Source organism: Pan troglodytes, chromosome X, assembly GCF_028858775.2.
Source record: "Pan troglodytes isolate AG18354 chromosome X, NHGRI_mPanTro3-v2.0_pri, whole genome shotgun sequence".
In the NCBI taxonomy this organism is placed as follows: Eukaryota; Metazoa; Chordata; class Mammalia; order Primates; family Hominidae; genus Pan; species Pan troglodytes.
Genome location: NC_072421.2, coordinates 9115103 through 9137127, shown reverse-complemented (window position 1 = coordinate 9137127; position 22025 = coordinate 9115103). Strand labels below are relative to the sequence as shown.

At 38.3% G+C, this 22025-nt stretch overlaps 1 protein-coding gene across 1 annotated transcript in view; it reads left to right on the top strand.

The window, feature by feature from the left end:
- The window catches only part of ANOS1 (anosmin 1), a 203254-nt gene that overhangs the window by 140769 nt on the left and 40460 nt on the right, over positions 1-22025 (top strand). The window contains exons 5-7 of the mRNA XM_016943751.3: positions 3406-3590; positions 5976-6105; positions 20637-20842. Of these exons, the coding sequence (XP_016799240.1) occupies positions 3406-3590; positions 5976-6105; positions 20637-20842 (521 nt within the window). The remainder of the gene's footprint in view (positions 1-3405; positions 3591-5975; positions 6106-20636; positions 20843-22025) is intronic.

Sequence of the window (22025 nt, the reverse complement as noted above, 5' to 3'; positions counted from 1 at the left end):
TCTCGGAGAATGTGCTCTATGAGTTTGAAGAATTGGTCATCATTTTTTTTTTACTATGCACCAAGGAATCAAGTAAATCATGAAATGTTCTCTGCGGCTACTCTCTCTCGCCTTATCCCCTTCGGTAGAACTATTTGTCTGGCATATGCAGGCCACCCTTCAATGCAAGAATGATACTAAATGATCACCTTGTTGAGATTGGTTTTTCATCACTCTGAACAAATTTTGGTGGCTTTTTTCTTGACACAAAACATACAGAGCTGCTTCTATTAAAATCAATTAACTTTGGGTTTTCTCTCTGATCAGGAATTGGTCTTTTTTTTTCTTTTTAATGGGAAAGTCCTATGGTCAGTGTAATAAAAACGTTCTATCTTGTAAACATTTTGGCATTGCTTTATTTTCTGGTATTTATCTTTTTAAAAAACAGAGTGAATGTACATGTGAGTAATAAGACCATGCTGGAAAAGAGATCTGAGTTGCTTGAAACAATATATGATAAAGATGGCAGTACAGAATACTTATGATAAATCTTCACCCTTCCCTAGGTGACTTTCAAACAGAGTAGGGATTACCATTGTTGCAGTGGTTTGCATAAATGTTGCACTAGTCTCTTATTTCCACAGACATATTCTTGAGTGAAGAATAAGAAAGTGGGTTTGGCTATTAGTTCAGCAAACATTGACTGTTCATTGAACATTTGCTATTGCAGAATGTTCTCTTCTGGGACATTGTGAGGTGCGGGAATGAAGGAGACATGGTTTTTGACCTCTGGGGGCTGTGGCTTAATGGAAAGACAGGCATCATTAAATGAATTTGCTGCAGCAAGAGGCAGTTAAATGCATGTCTTGACAGTTACAGGCTCAACATTGAAGGGAGGCAAAAGAATAAAGCCTTTATTTCCAATTGAGAAGTTTAGGGGAAGTGTCACAGAGGGGTGGCATTTGGTCCGAGCCTGGAAATATTCAAGGGCCTACAGTTAGAAAGCAGAAGGCAAGACATTTCAGAATGAAAACAAACAAACAAACAAACAAAAAAACCATAAACAGGCCATGGTATTATTAAGTACCTGGCAGTGTGTTTGTAGGAAAGCTGGGTTTAAAGATAATATCTGTGACAAAAAATTAAAGATGTACCAGGAGATAGATTGACAAATAAATGGTAGCCAATTATGAAGAAGGATGCCTTGAAGGGGATGCCAAGAAGTTTCCCTTCATTCTATAGAGAATGGGATGCAATTAAAGAGTTTGGGAAGCTGAAGGAGAGAACCTCGCTTCTACGTTAGAAAAATAACCCCAAAGTACCAATAAGGGGACAGTAGAAAAAGAGATTGAGATGCAGGGAAATAGGTTGAAAGGTCGGAACAAGGAAGGGAGTAAAGTCAGGTGGCCATCATGGAGACAGAATGATTTGATAATTCTTGAAAATGTACTATGCAGTAAGACAACTAAATGTTGTTAGCTGCAAGAACATATCAAAAAGGTTCTAAGATCCCTTAGACATCCTAAAGAATAAAGTTGTCATAAAGATAGATATCCCAGGAGAAGGGGCATATCTGGGACAGAGAAATTCAGCAGGCAGGTGGAAAAGATGGTCTGCAGCTTAGCCAGGGATTAGAGATAGACTGGAAAAACATTTGCTTAGCAGCAGTATGCTAATCATCCAAGTCTAGGTACCCCCATTGCTATGGTTATGCACTGAGATGAAAAGTTTACAATACAAGCTTGAAATAAATGCATGTCATGGCAGAACAGGAGTCAAAGACTGACTTGGTGAAGTTCCAGATCCACCAGGAAAGCTGAGGATCTTAGAATAAGAATGTCCAAGGGATTTGCATATCTATCAAAACCATCTCTTTTCTCTATCTCTCTATGTGGCCTTTTCTAATATGAAATGTAGAAAGCAGCAGATAATTCAGAGAGAAACCTGAGATCAGATTGTAGTCCCAGGCAACTAATTTAATATTCCTTAGATTCAGTTATCTCCTATTCAACATGTAGATAATTAACCCTTTACCCACTTCACAAACTCACAGTGAGGATCAGATGAGACAAATTTATTGTAAACTAAAGGTCACTACTCAGCCATGACCCATCAGTAATAAAGGAGACTGCAATAGGTATGGTAAACATTTTCTCCAGAAAATAGCTTTTTTTAGATTAATGACTTTTGACCATATATAAATATGCTTTAAAAAAATTATTCAATTCCATCCATCCAAATATTTGATGACTTTAAAATTTTCTTAAACAAGACTTACCATGAATTAAGATCAAAATGAAATAGGAGTTGAAATTCAACCATGTCAACATGCATCAAACCTTATTTGCATTTGGTGTTTGCACATTTTCCAGTTTCTTCTGTGTTTAAACTTACAAAATGGAAGAAGAAATAGAGCATTCTTAACTAGCTTTTAAAATGAGTTTTCAATGCTTTCAGCAAATGACCATTGTGTACAGAAAATGCTATTAATGGTAATTGGTGCTCTTGGTGTTGATGGCATTCACCATCATGGAGCCATAGATTCTATTTCATTCAGTTAGTTTTGCATATTCTATTAGTATTACAAATTTCTTTACAAATTCCCTTTCTGAAATGCCTGCTATTTTGAACTGTGGTTCTTCAATGTATCAGTTGCCAGACAACTTGCATGTACAGAAGGCGATAAAGAAATCAGAATGATTAACTACTTTAAAATGAAACACCTGTGAGAAACTTTTGAAGCAGCGCACTCACTCATGCCAAAACCAAACATTATAAATTCATTATTTTCCAATGTTAAGCCATTAAGACTATATATAGGGGAATGCTTGAGCAATTGATTGCGGAATCCAAAAGACTTGAACTTTGGAAATCACTCTTAGGAGATTTCACATGAAGAGATTTTGCTTTGCAGTGTTTTCCTTAAATGAAAAACTCCCTGAGAAAGAAGGAAGATCAAATCTGGAAACCATGTTATAATGACCTTAGGATATATCAATAGACACAGAGCATGATAAAAAATGGGAAAATGACTTGAAACTCTTTATAATGATCTCCTAGTGTGAATTCCATGTTAACCTCAAGTGAAACAACCTTGTAACATGATTTATTCAAAAAAATGCACATGAAATGATTGCTCTAGAGATTACTAGGGAATAAGCCACTTGTTACAGAATCAGGAACCAATTTAGACTGTCTTATTAAAAAAAAAGAAAAAAAGACAAGTTAAAAGAAAAAGGAGCAAATAGCTGAACTGAGTGTCAGAAGACTTCAGATGTGAAACCCTGTATGGAGAGGCCACTTTTATGAAAGGAAATCTCAGTTGTCATCAGATCAGATTCATCTCTTCCATATTTGTTCTTCCTCAACTTTTACTTCAATTTGAGTCACACGCAGATTGTTTTAATTGATACGGTCCTGTTTCAGGTGTCCCCCTGAAGCCCAGAAAAGAGTTACGATTTACAGAACTGCAGTCTGGACAGCTGGAGGTTAAGTGGTCCTCGAAATTCAATATTTCTATTGAGCCTGTGATCTATGTGGTACAAAGAAGATGGAATTATGGAATCCATCCTAGCGAAGATGATGCCACTCACTGGCAGACAGTGGCCCAGGTAAGAACCTCATATAGACTTTGATTTTCATCCTGGAGGTAGTGTCTGCTACATAGCTATGCACAAAAAATTAACTTGCTATGCCTCAAAATAGCTTGACTACAGAAATAAATTACTCAGATATGAAATGAACATCATGGGGTCTTCTAAAGAGAGGATGAGGTTCATAGATACAAACGAATGTGCTCAGAAACTCGACCATTGGCTTAATTTGTTCAAATACACATGGAAGGGAGATAATTTTATAACCTGATTATTCACATGTATTTTCTCCAAGAACCACATTTTCCTCAGCTAAACTCAAAGCCAACTAGAGTAAGGGAAATGCAACATTATAAGGACTAATTTGACATTTAATAATCTAAATGCCTTCTCTTCTGTTTCTCCTGCATTTACACCTTTATTCCACCCACAGACTTTAGGAGCATGGCAAAAGATTTGTATCACAAAATTACTTAGTGGGACATAGCCAGCAGCACATAAATCTTCACTAAGTGCTTTCTTCTTTGTCTTAGTCAACTTAAAAACTGATATACCACCTGCATGGCAACACTCCCAGAGAGTGCTTCCTCCTCTTCTGTCTTGTTGATGAGAAAAGCAAAATATTTTCTTTCTTTTTAAGAGCTGTTAAATCCAGTACCAGCTGCTACCCCCCCCCCACACACACACAAACCCTACATGGATATAAAAAGTAACAGATTCTGAATGTGAAACTGTTTCATGCCTTTAGACAACTAAAATGCCTTCTCCACATCTATGTCTATAGGAAAAAAAATCTCACCTTATGTTGATTAGATCATTTTTTCCAAGGACTAGATTCCTATTTTTTTTTCAGTAAATGTAAAATAAATGTCAATATTTAGGTGTTTGGAAGAAGAATATCTTCTAAATAGCAGTATCTCAAAGGGGTTAAGCACTAATATAAAACAATGTAAAGACCCCAAAATAAATAAGAAGTTTGATGTAAAAACACAACATTAAATTAGAAAAAAAAACCTAGTCAAATAAATTTAGTAATTCTATTCTATACCTATATTTTATATAAAAAAATTTGCTTCAGTAAAACATAAAGCTAATCAGAATACAGCCTGAAATTCCATTTGATTTACACGGCATGCTTTCATAAAACGTGGTACAGATTCATTTGTAATTTTTCCAAATTACTTAAAGATTATGAAAGTAACCAGCAATAAGATCATCTCTTTTATCTCCAAAAGATTTTTGGAAAGTGAAAAGCTCTTTTATTATTGTTGCTGGTATTATTTTTTACTGTTAATGCTACATGTAGTACTTCCTTCTCTGCTAAACGCTGTGGATACCATGCTGACTTTAAGCTTTTTAAATTCGCAGCTGAAACTCTAAATGATGAAGTTGAAAGTGTTTTCTCAAAGTCTGCTAAATCAGGTAGAAAGCCACATGTAAGAGTTCATATTCTTCCTTTGATCTCAGAAATGTTCAGCTTCTTTTAGATATTGATGTAAACATGACAGTCATTTTCACATTAAGTTATTTTAAGCTGAGGTTATTATAACCTGAAGTTTGGGAGTGTTCAAATCCAATCCTGTTTCCTTAGTTTCATCCACAGATCCAAGTTGAGTTCGGCACCTGGTGTAGATGAGGGCATAGACTGTAGATGGTTATTTCTTGGAATTCAAGGCAAAGGTTTTCAGATCTACCAATGGAAACAAAACACAGAACATTGTTGAAAGCAGGTATATAGTATGAAGACTGTTAAAGTTATTTGATATCTTAAAATTGTAGCACTAGAGACAGCAAAACCTTCTGATCTTCCCCAGTGTCTATTTTTTTCCTTTTGGGCATTTTATTGAACAAATATATGCTAACACATCTCACCCTTTTAGATCAGGACTGGTTCTTCATAGATGTTATGTGACTTACTCAAGAGATTTTTAAACAGTGGCTTGGGTTATACTTTACTTCCAGAAATTGCTAGTGGGTTGCATGTGGGTTGTTATACCTATTTTACAGTTATATTTGGCATGTGAGTTAAAAAGACATTTTCTTTCTATAATCTGAAGATGATTTCATCTTCTTGCTGTAATGTAACAATTACTATACATAAATATTCTCTATTGATTGAATATCTCAAATGCTGTAATTAGTCACCAGATTTAAAAATAGCCCAAGCTCTTGTCATAAGGTTTTGACTTCAAGAGATGTTTAATTCTTTGGGGTGAAATATCAGTGGTTCTTTGTTCCCTGACAGCTCTCTTCATAACTGGGCATGATAAGCCCCTCTTATCAGGGGGAAGACAGACTGAGTTGCATTGGCTGATGGGTTAGTGTATTTTTCTAAACAGATCCAACTAACATGTCGGAATAAAAAGTGACATGTTCCCTGTGCTCTGTGACATGTCCCCTCAGACCACAGACGAGCGAGTTCAACTGACTGACATAAGACCCAGCCGATGGTACCAGTTTCGAGTGGCTGCTGTGAATGTGCATGGAACTCGAGGCTTCACTGCCCCCAGCAAACACTTCCGTTCTTCCAAAGGTCAGTCTTCCTTTTCTTCCCAGACACAGAATACTATCCTTGCTCCCAGGCACACATGGAATGCAGATTCACTGTCTCTATGTTCATATTTATAGTTAGTCAACAGGTGGCTTTGCTGTTTTAGAGAATGGGACCAGATGTGTTTGAAGGTACCATGTACATTTATGGCTAAGGACAAAATTGGAATTTTACCTGCAGTATATCATAGAAGATAACATAAGGGAGTTTTTTTAAACTTTGAAGTGGCGAGGGGGTTTTCATTATCAACATCTGTTGAGTTTTTGCTTTAAGATATTCTGTATCAAACACCATTCAATTGATTTTCAAAGACTGAATTTTAGCTATTCTAGACAAAATAGCCTTTCTTGAAATGATTGTTAAATTGAAAGTGAATTTGACTCCTACGTTTGCTTCATAACATCTAGAATTTAAACCCCTCCTGAGTCATTTAATCATTGCTATAATTTTGTTCAGTTCTGACTGCCTTCATATTTTAAAACCTCTGTGTAATCAGATCAACAGTGTGTTACATTTGTGGTTAATCTGTGACGGTTGAAGGACATAATTTGACCAGGTATTAATAATATCTTCAAGTTTATTTTTCTAGTTGCATCCATATGGCTGTGTACCTTCCAAATTAATTAGACATCTGCTTGACTAATTATAAGGATCTGGTTTCATGATACAGATTAGTTACATTAGTCTCTTACTAATAACAAGTCATCTTCTTACACAGAAGCTAATTTAAATTTATTTTATTTTAAGTAAATTTATTTATTGGGACATTAACAAATACTGTAACCTTACATTTAAAAGCCTCTTTTTTTAAAACAAACAAACAAACAAAACACTTTTTTTTTCTCCCCAGGGAGGCAAATTCATGAACTAAGCAAACTTTAAAGTGAAATTGTAAATAAAGACATCAAAGCTTGTCTTAAGACTCTGTCTCCAAGTGATTTGAAAATTTAGAGAGGCAAGTGAAATAAATAATTAATTGTGGGTTAGGAGGTACTTATCAATAAAAAGCCTCAGAATGCTTCACCTTGAGTTTCATGGTTCAAATGCGATCCAGAGATGTTCTGGTCAAAATATATTACCATCTGTTCAGTTGCCTGCAGGATTTGAGCTGGTGCTCTGTGAATAAGACTGCAAAATCAGACCTCAGACAGAAGTGGTTCTCAGCCTCTAGAGACAGATGCTGAATTAATTTCCTGTAAGAGTTGCAGTGGCACCTCCTGCCTAGTGGAGGTGACCAAGGTGGTTTTGCTCTCATGATTTGTTACAGAGCCTTACTATCACAAGATCCTCAGGATCTGGGCAGAGATCCTGTGACAGCCCCAGGGTCATGAGGGTGCTAACTGAAAGTAGGAAGGCCAAGCTGTCCTGACACTTCCTAGTATATCGGAGCAACTTATAATCTAGAATGGAAGCTGCATCTCCCAAATTTAAGTGGACTTTTATTGAATGATAATGCAACTATTGCAGTTTTCATTAAAATGTTGTTCTGTCACTGTTACAAATATACCCAAAATGCACATCGCATATGTCTCATTGTGAGGAGCATCCCAAACTTTAGTTCTTGCAATTTTACAAACCAAAAATGTCTGTACAGAATTCATGGAAGATTCCATTATATTTTCAGTGAAGATGAGTCCTAGAATGACGGGAGTTTAACATATCAGCCAAAGGGTGGTAGACATTCCCTCTATGATATCTTTAAAGCAGATTTAATCACTAACAAGGTGGGACAACATCTTTCCACACTTTTCTCATTCTCACCAAACGTTGAAAAGAGCCTCACTGGGAAAAATGTTTTAAATAACTTTATTGAAATATAATTTCTATACCATAAAAATCACTTATTTTAAGTGTACAGTTGAGTGATTTTTAGTATTTACTGACTTGTGCAACCATCACCATCATCTAGTTTTAGAATGAGTGCATCACCCCAATAAGATCCTTCATGGCTTACCAGGAAAATTTAAAGGTAGAAATAAAGTTAATTCTGTGTCTTTTGCCTCTTTTATTACCCATGTATCTGAACTGCAGTCCTATAGCGTGGGAGTATCCTGTAGCTTGATACTTGATCTATTCCTTAGAAAAGCCTATTTGGAAAAAAAAAAAAAAAAAGGCCAAAAGCATAGCAGTCACAGTGATCGACAAATGATTACTTTCTTTCTGGAAATACGAGCATCCCCAAGGAAATAAAGGACTTTTCCATTAAGCACTCTTTCTCTCAATAACCTCCATTTGAGTAATCGGCAATGCTGCTCTTGCAGCAGTTTGTGGCAAAAGAGGCCTGCAGTCATTCTCCACTCTAAACATTTTCTACAAGCCACCGCAAATCCTCAGATCTGCCTTGATTCACCTTTCCCTGTGTTTCCCCTAATCCGCTCAGTTCTGTCTTTAACTGGGAATTGTATTAGCTTCCTAATCACATCCCCACTTCTGCCTCCTGGCTTCTGCCTTAAGGCTTCTGGATTCCTGTTTCCTGATCCTGGCCCCTCATTCCTGCTTTCGGATCCCCACTTCCGGATCCTGGGTTTCAGACCCAGGCCTCTCATCCCTGCTTCCGGATTTCCACTTCTGGATCCCCTCCTTTTTAGTCCTCTCTCAACACAGCCACCTGAGTGATCCTACTAAAATCTGAGCCACTTCCCGACAGTTTTTTGCTCAACGTGTCCCAGCAGCTTCCCCCATCTGATTCAGAGTAGAAGCCATGTTCTTTACAATGGATTTTAAGACCCAGTTGACCCCCCCTTTCTCCTTCCTCTTAGACTTCATCGCTACCCTCCCTGTTTTCCTGTTCAACATGCTAGGCTCCTCTGTGTTCTCTGAATACTATAATCTTTCCCTTGCTTCAGGATATTGGCATTTGCTTGGTCCTGGACTGGGGATATGCTCTTCCTTCAGATTGTTGAAAGGCTCGCTGGCTCACCTTCTTTATACAAATATCTCTATTCCAGCAAAACTATCTTTAGCCATGCTACTTGTATGTATAAACAAACAAGCAAACAAATCCACGTTGCCCGTGTTGTATTTTTGTTCTTATTTTCTGTTATGACTGTCTACCTTGCCTTAGTATTTTGCTTGTTAATCTTGTCCACTGTTTCTCCTTGCATCCAATTAGGATGAATGTGTGTGTCTGTTTCTGTGTTTCATAAGACCAGATATGTTTTCGTTTTTACTTCTTATTCCCACTGCCTAGAACAGTACCTGACACATAGTAGCTGCTCAACAAATCCTTGTTCAATATATGAGGAAATGAAACATGAGTAATAAAAAGAGAAGGTAAAGACAGAAAATGTTGTGTTGTTGTTTCTACCTTTAAATTTTCTCAGTAAGGGATGAAGGATCAATCTTTGTGGGTTGATGGACTCATTCTAGAACCCGGTGATGGTGATAGTTACACGACACAGTAAGTATAAGAATGTCAGTGAGCACTTAAGATGAGAGGATTTTATGGTATGAAAATTACATATTTCAAAAAAGTTGTTAAAGACATTTTTTCCCAGTGAGGCTCTTTTCTACATTTGATGAGCTTGAGAAAGGTAGGGAAAGATGTGGCAGCATCTTGTTAGTGTACTGGTTAAGTCTCCTTTAGACATATCCTGGAGGGAGTGTCTTCCACCGTTTTACTGATTTGTTAAACTCCCATAATTCTGTGATGCATCTTTACGGAAAACATAATGGAATCTACTATGAATTCAGTGCTTACATTTTTGGTTTGTAAGACTGCAAGAACTAACATTTGGGATGCACCTCAAATTGAGACATATGGAAATATAAATTTTGGGTGTTGTATTAGTCTGTTTTCATGCTGCTGATAAAGACATACCCAAAACTGGGAACAAAAAAGGCTTAATTGGACTTAGAGTTCCACATGGCCGGGGAGGCCTCAGAATCATGGTGGGAGGCAAAAGACTCTTCTTACATGGTGGCAGCAAGAGAAAATGAGGAAGAAGCAAAAGCAGAAACCCCAGATAAACCCATCAGATCTCGTGAGACTTATTCACTATCACTAGAATAGCACGAGAAAGACCTGCCCCCATGATTCAATTACCTCCCCCTGGGTCCCTCCCACAACATGTGGGAATTCTGGGAGATACAATTCAAGTTGAGATTTCGGTGGGGACACAGCCAAACCATATCAGGTGTATTTGTCAACGTGAGAGATAGAACAACATTTTCATAATAACTGCAATGACTGTGGTGTTTCAAAAAATGGTGCATTTTCATTCAATAAATGTCCATTTATCCCTGTTTGCTCCAGAACTGAAACTGTGCCAGTCTTCCAGTGGTTTAAAATTACTTTTAAAAAACAGTCACCACTTCCAAGGTAGTAGTCTGTGCAAGGAGTAAGCAATTATCTAGTGTATTTGGTTTGGGTAGAGAGACAGTGTTGATAACTTAAGGCTGGGTCAAGGAAAGCAGGAAGGGTTTTTATTTTTGTTTTTTTCATCTACCATGAATATCTCAGCAAATAAAAGTAAAATTAAACAGCAAAAATAGATAAAATGAGTTCCAGTTAGTTTAGGCTCACTGCATAGGATTCATGGACTATAAAACTGATTTTCATGGAAAAGCCAAACTTCTTGTCCTTATCTTCTTTATAGTTATTTTAAAACACAAAATTAGTCCGTGTTTGGCAAAATGCATTGACTGCTATTTAATTTCTTCTTAACTCATTTATTTTCCCATAACTTAGACCTAACTCAACATAACTATTTTTATAGAAAATTCTAAGTTATTCATAGATTAGTAAATTAGTTTCATGCTTTTCCTTTTCCTGGGGAATACCATTTCTGAGTATTTTTATTGCTAACTCTTACCCCTCCCAGAACAAATGCATAAATATAGGATGGGCAAAATCATTAATTTTTTAAGAGTTTTGGATAATTTTTATATTTGCCTACTTAAATTTTTATATTTGCCTACTTAAATACTGTATTTCTTCCTGATACTTGAGACGGGAAATTGGCTTTGAAATTAAAGATGCATAATAGTTTAATAGATTAATGCCTAGTGCTCATTTCTACTTTTTGTCTCTTTATTTAGAATGTGGGACTGCATCTTTGCACATAGTAAGTTACCTTCACAGGTCATTCCTGGGGGTCTACCTAAAGTTTTCTATCCCATTCCATTTGGAACAAACAACATGAAACCTCTGAGCACAAGATGTTGATATGTCTGCATATTCCTACATAAGTTGATATTTGCTGCTTTGAAACACAGATTTCAACAAATAGAGATTGCCCATCAAATATCAGACACCTTCAGAACCTGATCCAAGTGAAGGCTTTGAGTGTGAGCAGTTTACTTAGGAAGTGATCCAGGAATGTGGTAGGTAAGAAGGGAAGTAGGACAGGGTGTAGAAGGAATACAATAAAGGGTGAATTATTTACCATAGGCAACCTAAGCTTCCTCTCCACGGGGCACTCAGGGAGCTAGCGTGAAGCACACACACCTCAGAACTCCTCGCCGGAGGGGGGTTAAGGGTGTTCAAGTCAGTCTTTGTCTGCAGCTGTTCCTAGCGTATCTGGTCTGCATGCTGGCGGAGCTTGCTCTGAGCCCAGACACAGCCTTAGGTGAGGAGGTGTGGGAGGGCATTCAGAAGTTGAGCTGGTGTGCCCTGAAACAGCCTAGCACAAGAAAGTCAGGGTGGGACCCTGAAAACATCTGTTGTTTACCTCTTGTTTAACTCAACATCAGCGTGATTCCTGTTACAGAGTGGATCTAATACATTTTGAATTATGGTTTAAAATAAATATATTAATAGTTTCATGAATAAAATGTGGTGAAACCATGAAAGGAATTCCCACATTACTAAATATTCCTAATCTTCTTCCTCTGTGGTACAAAGTTAATAATCAGACACAGGCATCCCTTTCTAGTTTCTTTTATTTTCACCTCTCTCATTTCCCAAAATCTGACGAGCTTTACATTATTGTTCACTTCTTGGAATGAGAAGACCACTAATGTCTAACCAACAGAGAGCCCAGATTTTGGGAATGACCAATTTGGAGTCAGGGTTACAAATATAAAAACACCTTTGGGTTCCATGTTGCAGTTGCTTATCTTTTTCAGTAAATTGGTGTTTAACCTTTCCTTGATATTGCTGATATTTATCAAATGAGTAAAAATAGTTATTTTACAAATAAACATTCGTATTTTTACAAATAAAGTAAATACAAAATTACAAAATACAAAAATACAGAATATTGCATGCTTAGGATTGGAAATATATATTGCTAAGTAGCTACTACCTATTACAAAATAGTATTTACCAGTTTGCTGAATTTGGGAAATAATGTGTTTGTTTCTGGCTACTGTGACTACATCTATGTGTCAATATGGGTAGTAAAAGAAGGAAGAGTTCTGATTTTGTGGATTGTATAAGGCAAAATCCAAATTCATTTTTTTGATATGTTGCCAAAAGCGGGCAAGCATGTTTGTTCATTTGAAATTAGTCAATATCAATTTGACATCACAAAATAACACACTTTTAAGGGATCTTATGAAGAAACATAAAAATCCAACTTAAATTATCCTTAACCTAGCATATTATCTTTTAGTAATTATATTCATTTCCCTCTAAATTCCAAGTTCTTCATCCATCTTTTTCTCCTTATTTCTCCATGTGCATAGGATACATTACAAAGGAAAAGGAAGCAGACAGCATTGTTTTCACAGCATATAAGTATCACACTGGATGTTATTCCATGCATGCATTACAGAGTGTCAGTAAAACTAGAGCAGACATCACTGATGGTAATAAAGTTCCCTGTTGCCCCGTGGGGACCCATGACTTTTTACTCTGTTCCACAGCTGCTCGGGATGTGCCATTTCCAATGGGCAAAAGGCTTGGCTGTACATATGTCTTGAAACTATTTAATAGTTGGAAATTTGCCTGCAGTGTAGCTTCAGCAGCTTTGCTAAGTTTTTTTTTTTTTTTTTAAGGGAGAAGGAACACTACCCCAACTGCCAAGTCTGGAAAGAAAAAAAAAAGGTTTAAATATTATTAGAAGCAAACTTCTATTTAGTTGAAAAATTTGTGACACAGTTATATTATTGTTTTTAAAATATAACTGCACTTGACCAAAGTTACATCAAGTATATACCATAAGTATACCTTATGAGGTGTTCTTACGATGCGTTTCAGTGCGAAGTTTAATCTATAGACATTATTGGTAGAAATGAAATAAGTAAAATCAACATTCATTTTCTTGAAATAGGTATTGTTCTCCATGTGCACATGTGCATGTTTCTTTATGATGATCTATAATCGTTGCTCTCTTTATGGCCTCATGGGTTTCTGTATTTAACAAATAGTGTTGTCTTAAACCTAGAGGAGCCTGCCTCAGAAAAAGTGATGGCATTTCTGCTGGGACAAGCAGAAGTGGTCTTTTCCCATGAGATTCATGTCAGTGCAATAATAGGCCTGCATTTCTCCAAGGGTGATAAGTGATTTTATTGTCACTTTACCCAACATAGGCTCAAAGTCTTTCCATTGTGTCAAACCTTCGTGCTTGTTACTTTGCCTGTTTGTGGCATGAAACACAAGAGGTTAAGTGATGAAACCTGAAATTTATCTTTCTGAAATCCAAATGTTCCATCTTTCTCTCCTGAAAGCACCACATGTGATGATCAATAAAAGGAACTATTTTTCCCCAAGGCTGAAATTGGGTATACATGCTAAATATTTAGCATATTTTACGTTGGTAATCACACTAATTGTATAGCGTAGAAGGAGCTAATACAGCCTTCCTATTTCAGTTATCTCTGAAAATGTGCTTGCTCTCTGCAGTGTGTTTCTGCAGATAATTGTGAAGATCATAAGGAGGGAGTTGGCATCAAACAGAAAGAGAAGTGAGCTGGGGGAAAATGCCCGGATTTGAGACTCAGAGGAAGAGTTAGGAGAGCACTGGTCTTGTGGTGTGACTCCCGTCCTCTCACTTGAAGAGGTAGTAAATCAAACTCTGCTCTTGAAGTAGTGAATCAAACTGTGATCCTCAATTTCCCCATCTCTAAAATAAGAACAATAATGTTAACATTTAATAGACAAAATACAGCTGTATGTTTGTAAAATTAGGGATAAACAGTGCTCATGTCGAGTTTCCTAAACCTAATGGTTTCACACTTTTTGAAATTCTCCCAACTAGGGGAGAGCAGTCTGTGGCCCAGGGTCCAAATTTGGCCTGCAACCTAGTTTTGCAAATAAAGTTTTATTGGAACATAGCCACACTCATTTGTTTACATATTGTCTGTGGCTGCTTTTGAGCTATGAGGGCAGAGTTGAGTGATTGTAACGGAGACCATATGGTCCGCAAAGCCTAAAATCTTTACTATCTGGCCCTTTCCAGAAAAGGCCTATCAATGCCTGCACTAGCCTATTGTAACAGACACTTTTCCCATTAAAAGGCTTTGAATTTTTACATTCTGTAGGGATATTGTCCCTTATGATGATGGTGGAATATATATGTAGAGTGTGGCATGTAGAGGTGTGTATTGTTAGACCTTCAACCCCATTTTTCTCCTTTCCTTTTTGTTCTCACGCTCCTTGTTCTACCATCAATGATGTGAATGACCTTGGACATATATCTTTACCTCTCTGACCCCTAAAACCCTCACCAGTTAAAAAAAGGTGAAATAAGTTGTAAAATTCCTTAGGGCTTTATAATAACGTATAGAGTTTCCCTCTCTGACTCTCTGGCTCTCATCAGCCACTGTCTATTTATGCATATGTACATCTATATATGTGTGTGTGTGTGTGTGTGTGTGTATATATAAATTTCACATGGAAATCTCCAACTACATTTCAAAATTCTAAAACAATTAAAATATCATGCATAATGAAAGAAAACATTCTGTATAATTCAGCCGAATGAATATACCTTGCTTCATAAAGTAGGGAACCAATTCTCAAGGCAGAGAATGACTTAAATATAGAAACTTGTTAGGACTGAGTAAAATGCTTCAGATTAGAGAAACTGGATTGACCCTGTCTCACCTGAACCCCATAGTGAATAAATGGATAAATGAATGGCTGGTTTACAGAGGAGAATCACGGCAACAAACAGGTGATCGCTGCCATTCTCTTTTGGTTTTGTTTTCTTTTTGTTCTTGTTTTTTTAAGAGCCAGAATCTCACTCTGTCATCCAGGCTGGAATGCAGTGGTGCAGTCGTACCTCACTGTAGCCTTGAACTCCCAGACTAAAGCAGTTCTCCTGCCTCAGCCTCCTGAGTAGCTAGGACAACAGGCACACAACACCATGCCCCAGCTAATTTTAAATTTTTTTTTCTGTAGAGACAGGGTCTTTCTCTATTGCCTAGGCTGGTCTTGAGCTCCTGGCCTCAAACAATCCTCCTGCCTCAGCTTCCCAAAGCACTAAGATTACAGACGTGGGTCACCATGCCTGACCTGGTTTTACAGTTTTATGGTGATTATTTTGGGGGAGAAAGAGATGGGAGTACCTCATCTTGGTAATGGAAGTTTGCCATTTTGGTATTGTAAACTCAAAATGGGCCTTCCTTTTGAGAAAAATGTAAAGAAAATATTATTAATTCATATCTTTTAATGCATTGTTTTCTCAAATGTTGTTTTCATAAATTGTGTTGTTTCATGTTTCATAATGTTTCATAAAATAGATGATGTTATTCTAGATTATTATGATAACATCTAAGAAAAATTTTCCAGGGCAGGAAATGATGTAATGAATAACATAAATTAAAGAAGATGATCAAATTCAGTGACCTTCTTAAATGTTAGAGTTTCTTTAGAAGAGGAGATTATTTTGAGCTTTTCCTTCTGAGCCTAGAATATCTGCAATATTCATGTGACTACTTATTTTCAGCATATAGACATTCAGGTGCACTGCCGAGAACACGAACGGCTGTTATCTTCACACATTTTAATTCTTCTCTTGCCTTGAAGTGATGATTCAGTTGTAAACTGGGTTCCCTCCCAGAAAGGTTGGTAACTACCTTTTGTAGGTTAAGGATTGATTCCTACACCAGAGGAAGAGGTGTTGCTTTGATTATTTTATTTCAAACTGGGAAGAACACTCCTTTGATTTTGCAATTCACTTTGGGATCTTGTGATCTAGCAATTCTGATTGACAGAGTTTGAACCTGAAACTGAAATATCACATTACAAATCAAAGCTAACGTTTAGAAGCCTGTCCTTCATTTAGTCATTCAGCAATTGCTTACTGAGCACATACTGTGTGCTAGGTGCTCTTCTGGACTCTGGAGATACAGATGTGAAAAAACAAGCAAACATTCCTCCTCTCAGGGAGCTTTCATTATCGTGAGTAGAAGCAGACAGCAAACAAGGTACCTAATAAGTCAGTTTGTGTATTAGTCATGGTTCTCTAGAGGGACAGAACTAATAGGATAGATGTATATATAAAGGGGAGTTTACTAAGGAGTATTGACTCACACAATCCCAAGATGAGTTCCCACAATACGCCATCTGCAAGCTAAGGAGCAAGGAAGCCAGTCCAAGTCCCCAAAACTCCAAAGTAGGGAAGCCGACAGCGCAGCCTTCGGTCTGTGTTCAAAGGTCTGAGTCCCAAAGCTGAAGAACTTGGAGTCTGATGTTCAAGGGCAGGAAGCATCCAGCACAGGAGGAAGATGTAGGCCAGAAGACTAAACCAGTCTAAAATTTCCACGTTCTTCTCCCTGCTTTTATTCTGGCTGCACTGGCAGCTGATTGGAATGGTGCCCACCCAGATTGAGGGAGGGTCTGCCTTTTCCAGTCCAGTGACTCAAATGTTAATCTCCATGGCAGCACCCTCACAGACATACCCAAGATCAACACTTTGCATCCTTCAATCCAATCAAGTTGACACTCAATATTTACCATAACAGTTAGTAATAAGGGCTTGGAGAATAATAAAGCAAGGCATAATCATGGTGACTTTTTTTTTTTTTTTTTTGGTAAATGGAGCAAAGCATATGTAGCTATTTTAAATAGGGTCACCACCTGCAGCAGGAAAGGAGCCAGCCGTGGAGACATCAGGGAAAGCGTTTAGGCAAAGGGAGAGGAAAAGCCTCAGTAGCATCGCGGTTTTCCTCTCCAAGAAACAGCATGGGAACCAGTGTGGCTGGGCTGAGGGGTGGAGGTGATAAAATGAAAGGTGCTCTGGGAGGTAACTGAGGCACGGGTTGCAAGGCATTCAGGAGACTCCTGGGTTTTTACCCTAAGTAAGGAGATTCTGTGCACAGGAGTGACATGGTCTGGCAGTATAGAATCATCAGACTGCTGTATTCAGAAAAACCTCTAGGGAGGCAGTGGAGAGCCCTTGGCACTTGGCCCAGAGCATTGGAAGTGGTAAAAGGCAGTTAAATTCCTGTTACACTTTGAAGGTAGTGCTAACACAATTTGCTCAAGAGATATGAGTGGAAAATAAATGTATGACTTCAAGGGTTGGGGCCAGAGCAACTGGAAAGAGCAATTCCCATGTACTGAGATGGGGGTGTCAGTGGTGGGCTGTGTGTGGTGGGATATGTGTTGGTGGTGGGCTGTGCATAGGGATCATGATTTTGCTTTGGGACACATTAGTTTTGAAATGCCTCTGAGACCTCCAAGTGGAGCTACTGGAAGGTATTTTTTGAGTATTGATATTTGAATGATTGGATCTGCATTCAGGAGCATAGTCTATAAAGATATCAATTTGAAAGTTATCAGCACAAAGATTTTTTTAAAACTGTGACACCTGATGAGATCCCTAGAGAGTGAGTGTAGTTGAGAAGAGAGAGGCCCCTGAATTCAGATGCAGAACACTCTCCTGTCTAGAGATTATGAGATGTTAAGGATCATGGAGCATGGGGCTGAAAAATAGCTTCTGTTGAAACTGAATGAAAATCCAGTAGAGACCAGGCGTGGTGGCTCACATCTGTAATCCCAGCACTTTGGGAGGCCAAGGCGAGTGGATCACCTGATGTCAGGAGTTCAAGACCAGCCTGGCAAACATGGTGAAACCCCATCTCTACAAAAATACAAAAATTAGCCAGGCATGATGGCAGGTGCCTGTAATGCCAGCTACTTGGGAGGCCAAGGTGGGAGAATCTCTTAAACTAGGCAGGCGGGCAGAGGTTGCAGTGAGCCAAGATCACACCATTGCACTCCAGCCTGGGTGACAGGGCGAGACTCTGTCTCAAAAAAAAAAAAAAAAAATCCAGTAGAGTAGTGTCCTGAACACCAAATGAAGCCTGCATTTCTTAGAGAAGGAAGTGATCAGCAGTGTTGTGAATATTGATGACTGGGGGAGTCCTCACATGGCTCTGCCAGACCTCCATATTGGGGTGCTTCCCATTCCAATAACGACAGGAAAAATACATTTCCTCCTTACATATGTGATGTTCAGACCTCATAGGAGCCACCTGATGCAGTACTTTTGACCTGCAGGTCATCTACCTCATATTACCTGTGTGTTTCATATAAGATATACATAATCCTGGGTCCCACCTGCACTCAGGGAATCAGCATATCCCAGTATAAGTCTTGGACATTCCAGAGATTCCTGATGTTGATTGAGAATGATTTGACTCAGAAATACCATTTGATCCAGCAATCTCATTACTGGGTATATACCCAAAGGAATATAAATCATTCTATTATAAAGATGCATGCACACTTGTGTACATTGCAGCACTATTCACAATAGCAAAGACATGGAATGAACCCAAATGCCCATCAACAGTAGACTGGATAAAGAAAATGTGGAACATATCCACCATGGAATACTATGCAGCCATGAAAAGGAACAAGATCATGTCCTTTGCAGGGACATGGATGGAGCTGGAAGCCATTATCCTCAGCAAACTAATGCAGGAACAGAAAACGAAAGACTGCATGCTCTCAGTTCTAAGTGGGAGCTGAAGGATGAGAACACATGGACACATGGAGGGGAGCAACACACACCAGGGCCTGCTTGGGGGAGGTGGGGAGGTAGAGCATCAGGAAGAACAGCTAAATGGTTGCTGGGCTTAATACCTAGGTGATGGGTTGATTTGTGCAGCAAACCACCATGGCACATATTTACCTCTGTAACAAGCCTGCACATGTACCCTGGAACTGAAAATAAAAGTTAATTAAAAAAAAAATGACTTGACTAGCAGTATCACATAATATGCTTTCGATTAGCCTCTTACCTAAAAAATACTATGAAGCTTTCTTATTTTAGAAAATAAAGGAACTAACCTAACTAAATGTCCAGACATGATATATCATAGAGGAAAGCAAGAAATTTCAAAAAATAAGTTATGTTTCCATCATTCCAAAACCACAAATGACTGAGAATAAAAACAAGGATTTTTTTTCTCCAGTCTTCTTCATTTATATCAAGTTAGATATTACTTTTTTGAGCCTCCAACACAGACGGTGCTATAATTAGAATTATTGACAGCATCTTCCCGTGATGGCATCTTGAAATGAAACCCTCTGTAAATCACTGGTGGTGAGCAGCATCTCCACTTGCTCAATTTGTAATAGAAAATGAAGTAAAGACCCTCCAGCTTTGGTATATTTAATCTTCTTCATATATGTATTTTCAGTGGAGATTTGTGAGGTGGTAATTCCAGCACCTCATCTTTCTCTTGACAGCTGAGAAGATTTTTGTTAATAAGACAAACCAGAAATGGTACAGTCACAAAAATGAATGCTATCCATAAGTCATCCAGTGTGCAATGTGGATAAAAAATTGTGCAGGTTTTTATTTTTTTTTTCTTTTCTGATTTTCCTTTATTGCTCTTAACTGATGCAAGAATCGCTAGCTACAGGGCACGAAGATGAAAACAATTGCTTTTATGAGCTGAATTTCTTTTTCTTTTCAGAGTGTTAAAAGGTGATTCTTTGTTGCTTACCTATTTAATGTCAATTCACCCACATTGAATTGTACTATATTTTACTAAAATGTGTCAATTTCAGTACAGTAAAAATTTGGCTGGGTTGCCGTGGTATGGAAATGCCTAAAACGATCCTTCTGTATTACAAATTTGGACCAAATTTATCTTACTGTTTAATACTCTATCTTTTAATTTGAGGCTTAACAAGGAGATCTTACTTAACTGCTTGTTTTCAGCTTTGCTTTTCTTTTACTTTTTTTTTTTTTTTTTTTTGAGACAGTGTCTCATTCTCTTGCGCAGGCTGGTATGCAGTGGTGCTAATCGCGGCTCACTGCAGCCTTGACCTCCCGGGTTCAAGCGCTCCTTCCGCCTCAGCTTCCTGAGTAGCTGGGACCACAGGCATGCACCACCCTGCCCAGCTAATTTTTTATATTTTGTAGAGACAGGGTTTCACTGTGTTGCCCAGGCTGTCCTCAAACTCCTGAGCTCAAGAGATCTGCCAGCCTCAGTCTTGCAAAGTGCTGGGATTGCAGACATGAGCCACCATGCCCCTCCACCCCCGTTTTCAGCTTTTCTATCTATAAAAAGCAATGCTTCACGTGTTGACCATGTAGTCATTACATGTCCAAAGATGTTAGTTTTGTGGAGTCATATGATGTGTCTTTGTACTGGGATTTCAGATCCATCTGCCCCACCAGCGCCGGCTAACCTCCGGCTGGCTAACTCCACCGTCAACAGTGATGGGAGTGTGACCGTCACTATAGTTTGGGATCTCCCCGAGGAGCCGGACATCCCTGTGCATCATTACAAGGTCTTTTGGAGCTGGATGGTCAGCAGTAAGTCTCTTGTCCCAACAAAGAAGAAGCGGAGAAAGACTACGGATGGGGTGAGTGGGAACTGGAGGAAGGATTGTTATTCCCACAGGGTATTTCAACTCAAGGCAACTGGCCTGAAAAGAGGCCTCTGCTAAACTGAGAGATGCCATGGATGCAGGAAAGCTTCCCTCCCATTCATTTCTACCGAGGAAGTTCACAGAATGCAGGGGCATGCCAACTGTTTTGCCTTTTATATTTTAGGCAGAAGCATTTGCATTTAGACCATTGACCTACTCCTATCTAAATGTCAGTCAGAACTCTGGAAATCAAAGGAACAGTTTAAATGATCCCCATCTTACCTGTCTGGCCATAGAAAATGATATTATGCAAAATGTACTTTACTTTTAAGTATTTTTTTTTTTTTTGAGAGAGAGAGAGAGAGATCCTTGTAAATGGAAGAGTGGATGTTCATGGCTTTTCTGTTGCGAAGTGTTTCCGTCTGTAATCTAATCACTGAGCAGTAACAGCTTAGGAAGGGCACGTCTCACAATATGTTCTTCTCATTGATTAAAAGGATCTGGAGTGGTTTATCCGTCAGATGCCAAGAAATAAAATCTTCATTGAACCATTTTCTGCAATGAGATTCTTATGATAACAAGCATCTTGTATTATTTGAAATGCTTACTGCATAAAAATAGTTATTTGGATTCCTTTTAGTATACATTCCTTTATCTTGTCATAAAATTTACATAAATACCTTTTCCTATCACTTATAAAGTTGAATTCCATAAATAAATGTTTAGAAATGAAAAGATAGCAAGGCTAAAGATTTCAATATCTGTGCTCTTCAGAATTATAAAACATGCCTCAAAAAGTTGGTATCATTGATATTTAGCCATTATACTATTTTAACTTTATTTATTTATTTTTGAGATGGAGTCTCGCTCTGTCTCTCAGGCTGGAGTGCAGTGGAGCAATCTCAGCTCACTGCAAGCTCCGCCTCCCGGGTTCACGCCATTCTCCGGCCTCAGCCTCCCGAGTAGCTGGGACTACAGGCGCCCGCCACCACACCCGGCTAATTTTTTGTATTTTTAGTAGAGACAGGGTTTCACCATGTTAGCCAGGATGATCTCTATCTCCTGACCTCGTGATCCGCCCACCTTGGCCTCCCAAAGTGCTGGGATTACAGGCGTGAGCCACCGTGCCCGGCCCCACTTTATTTTTATGAAATTTTATGACAGTTCCATTTTTTAT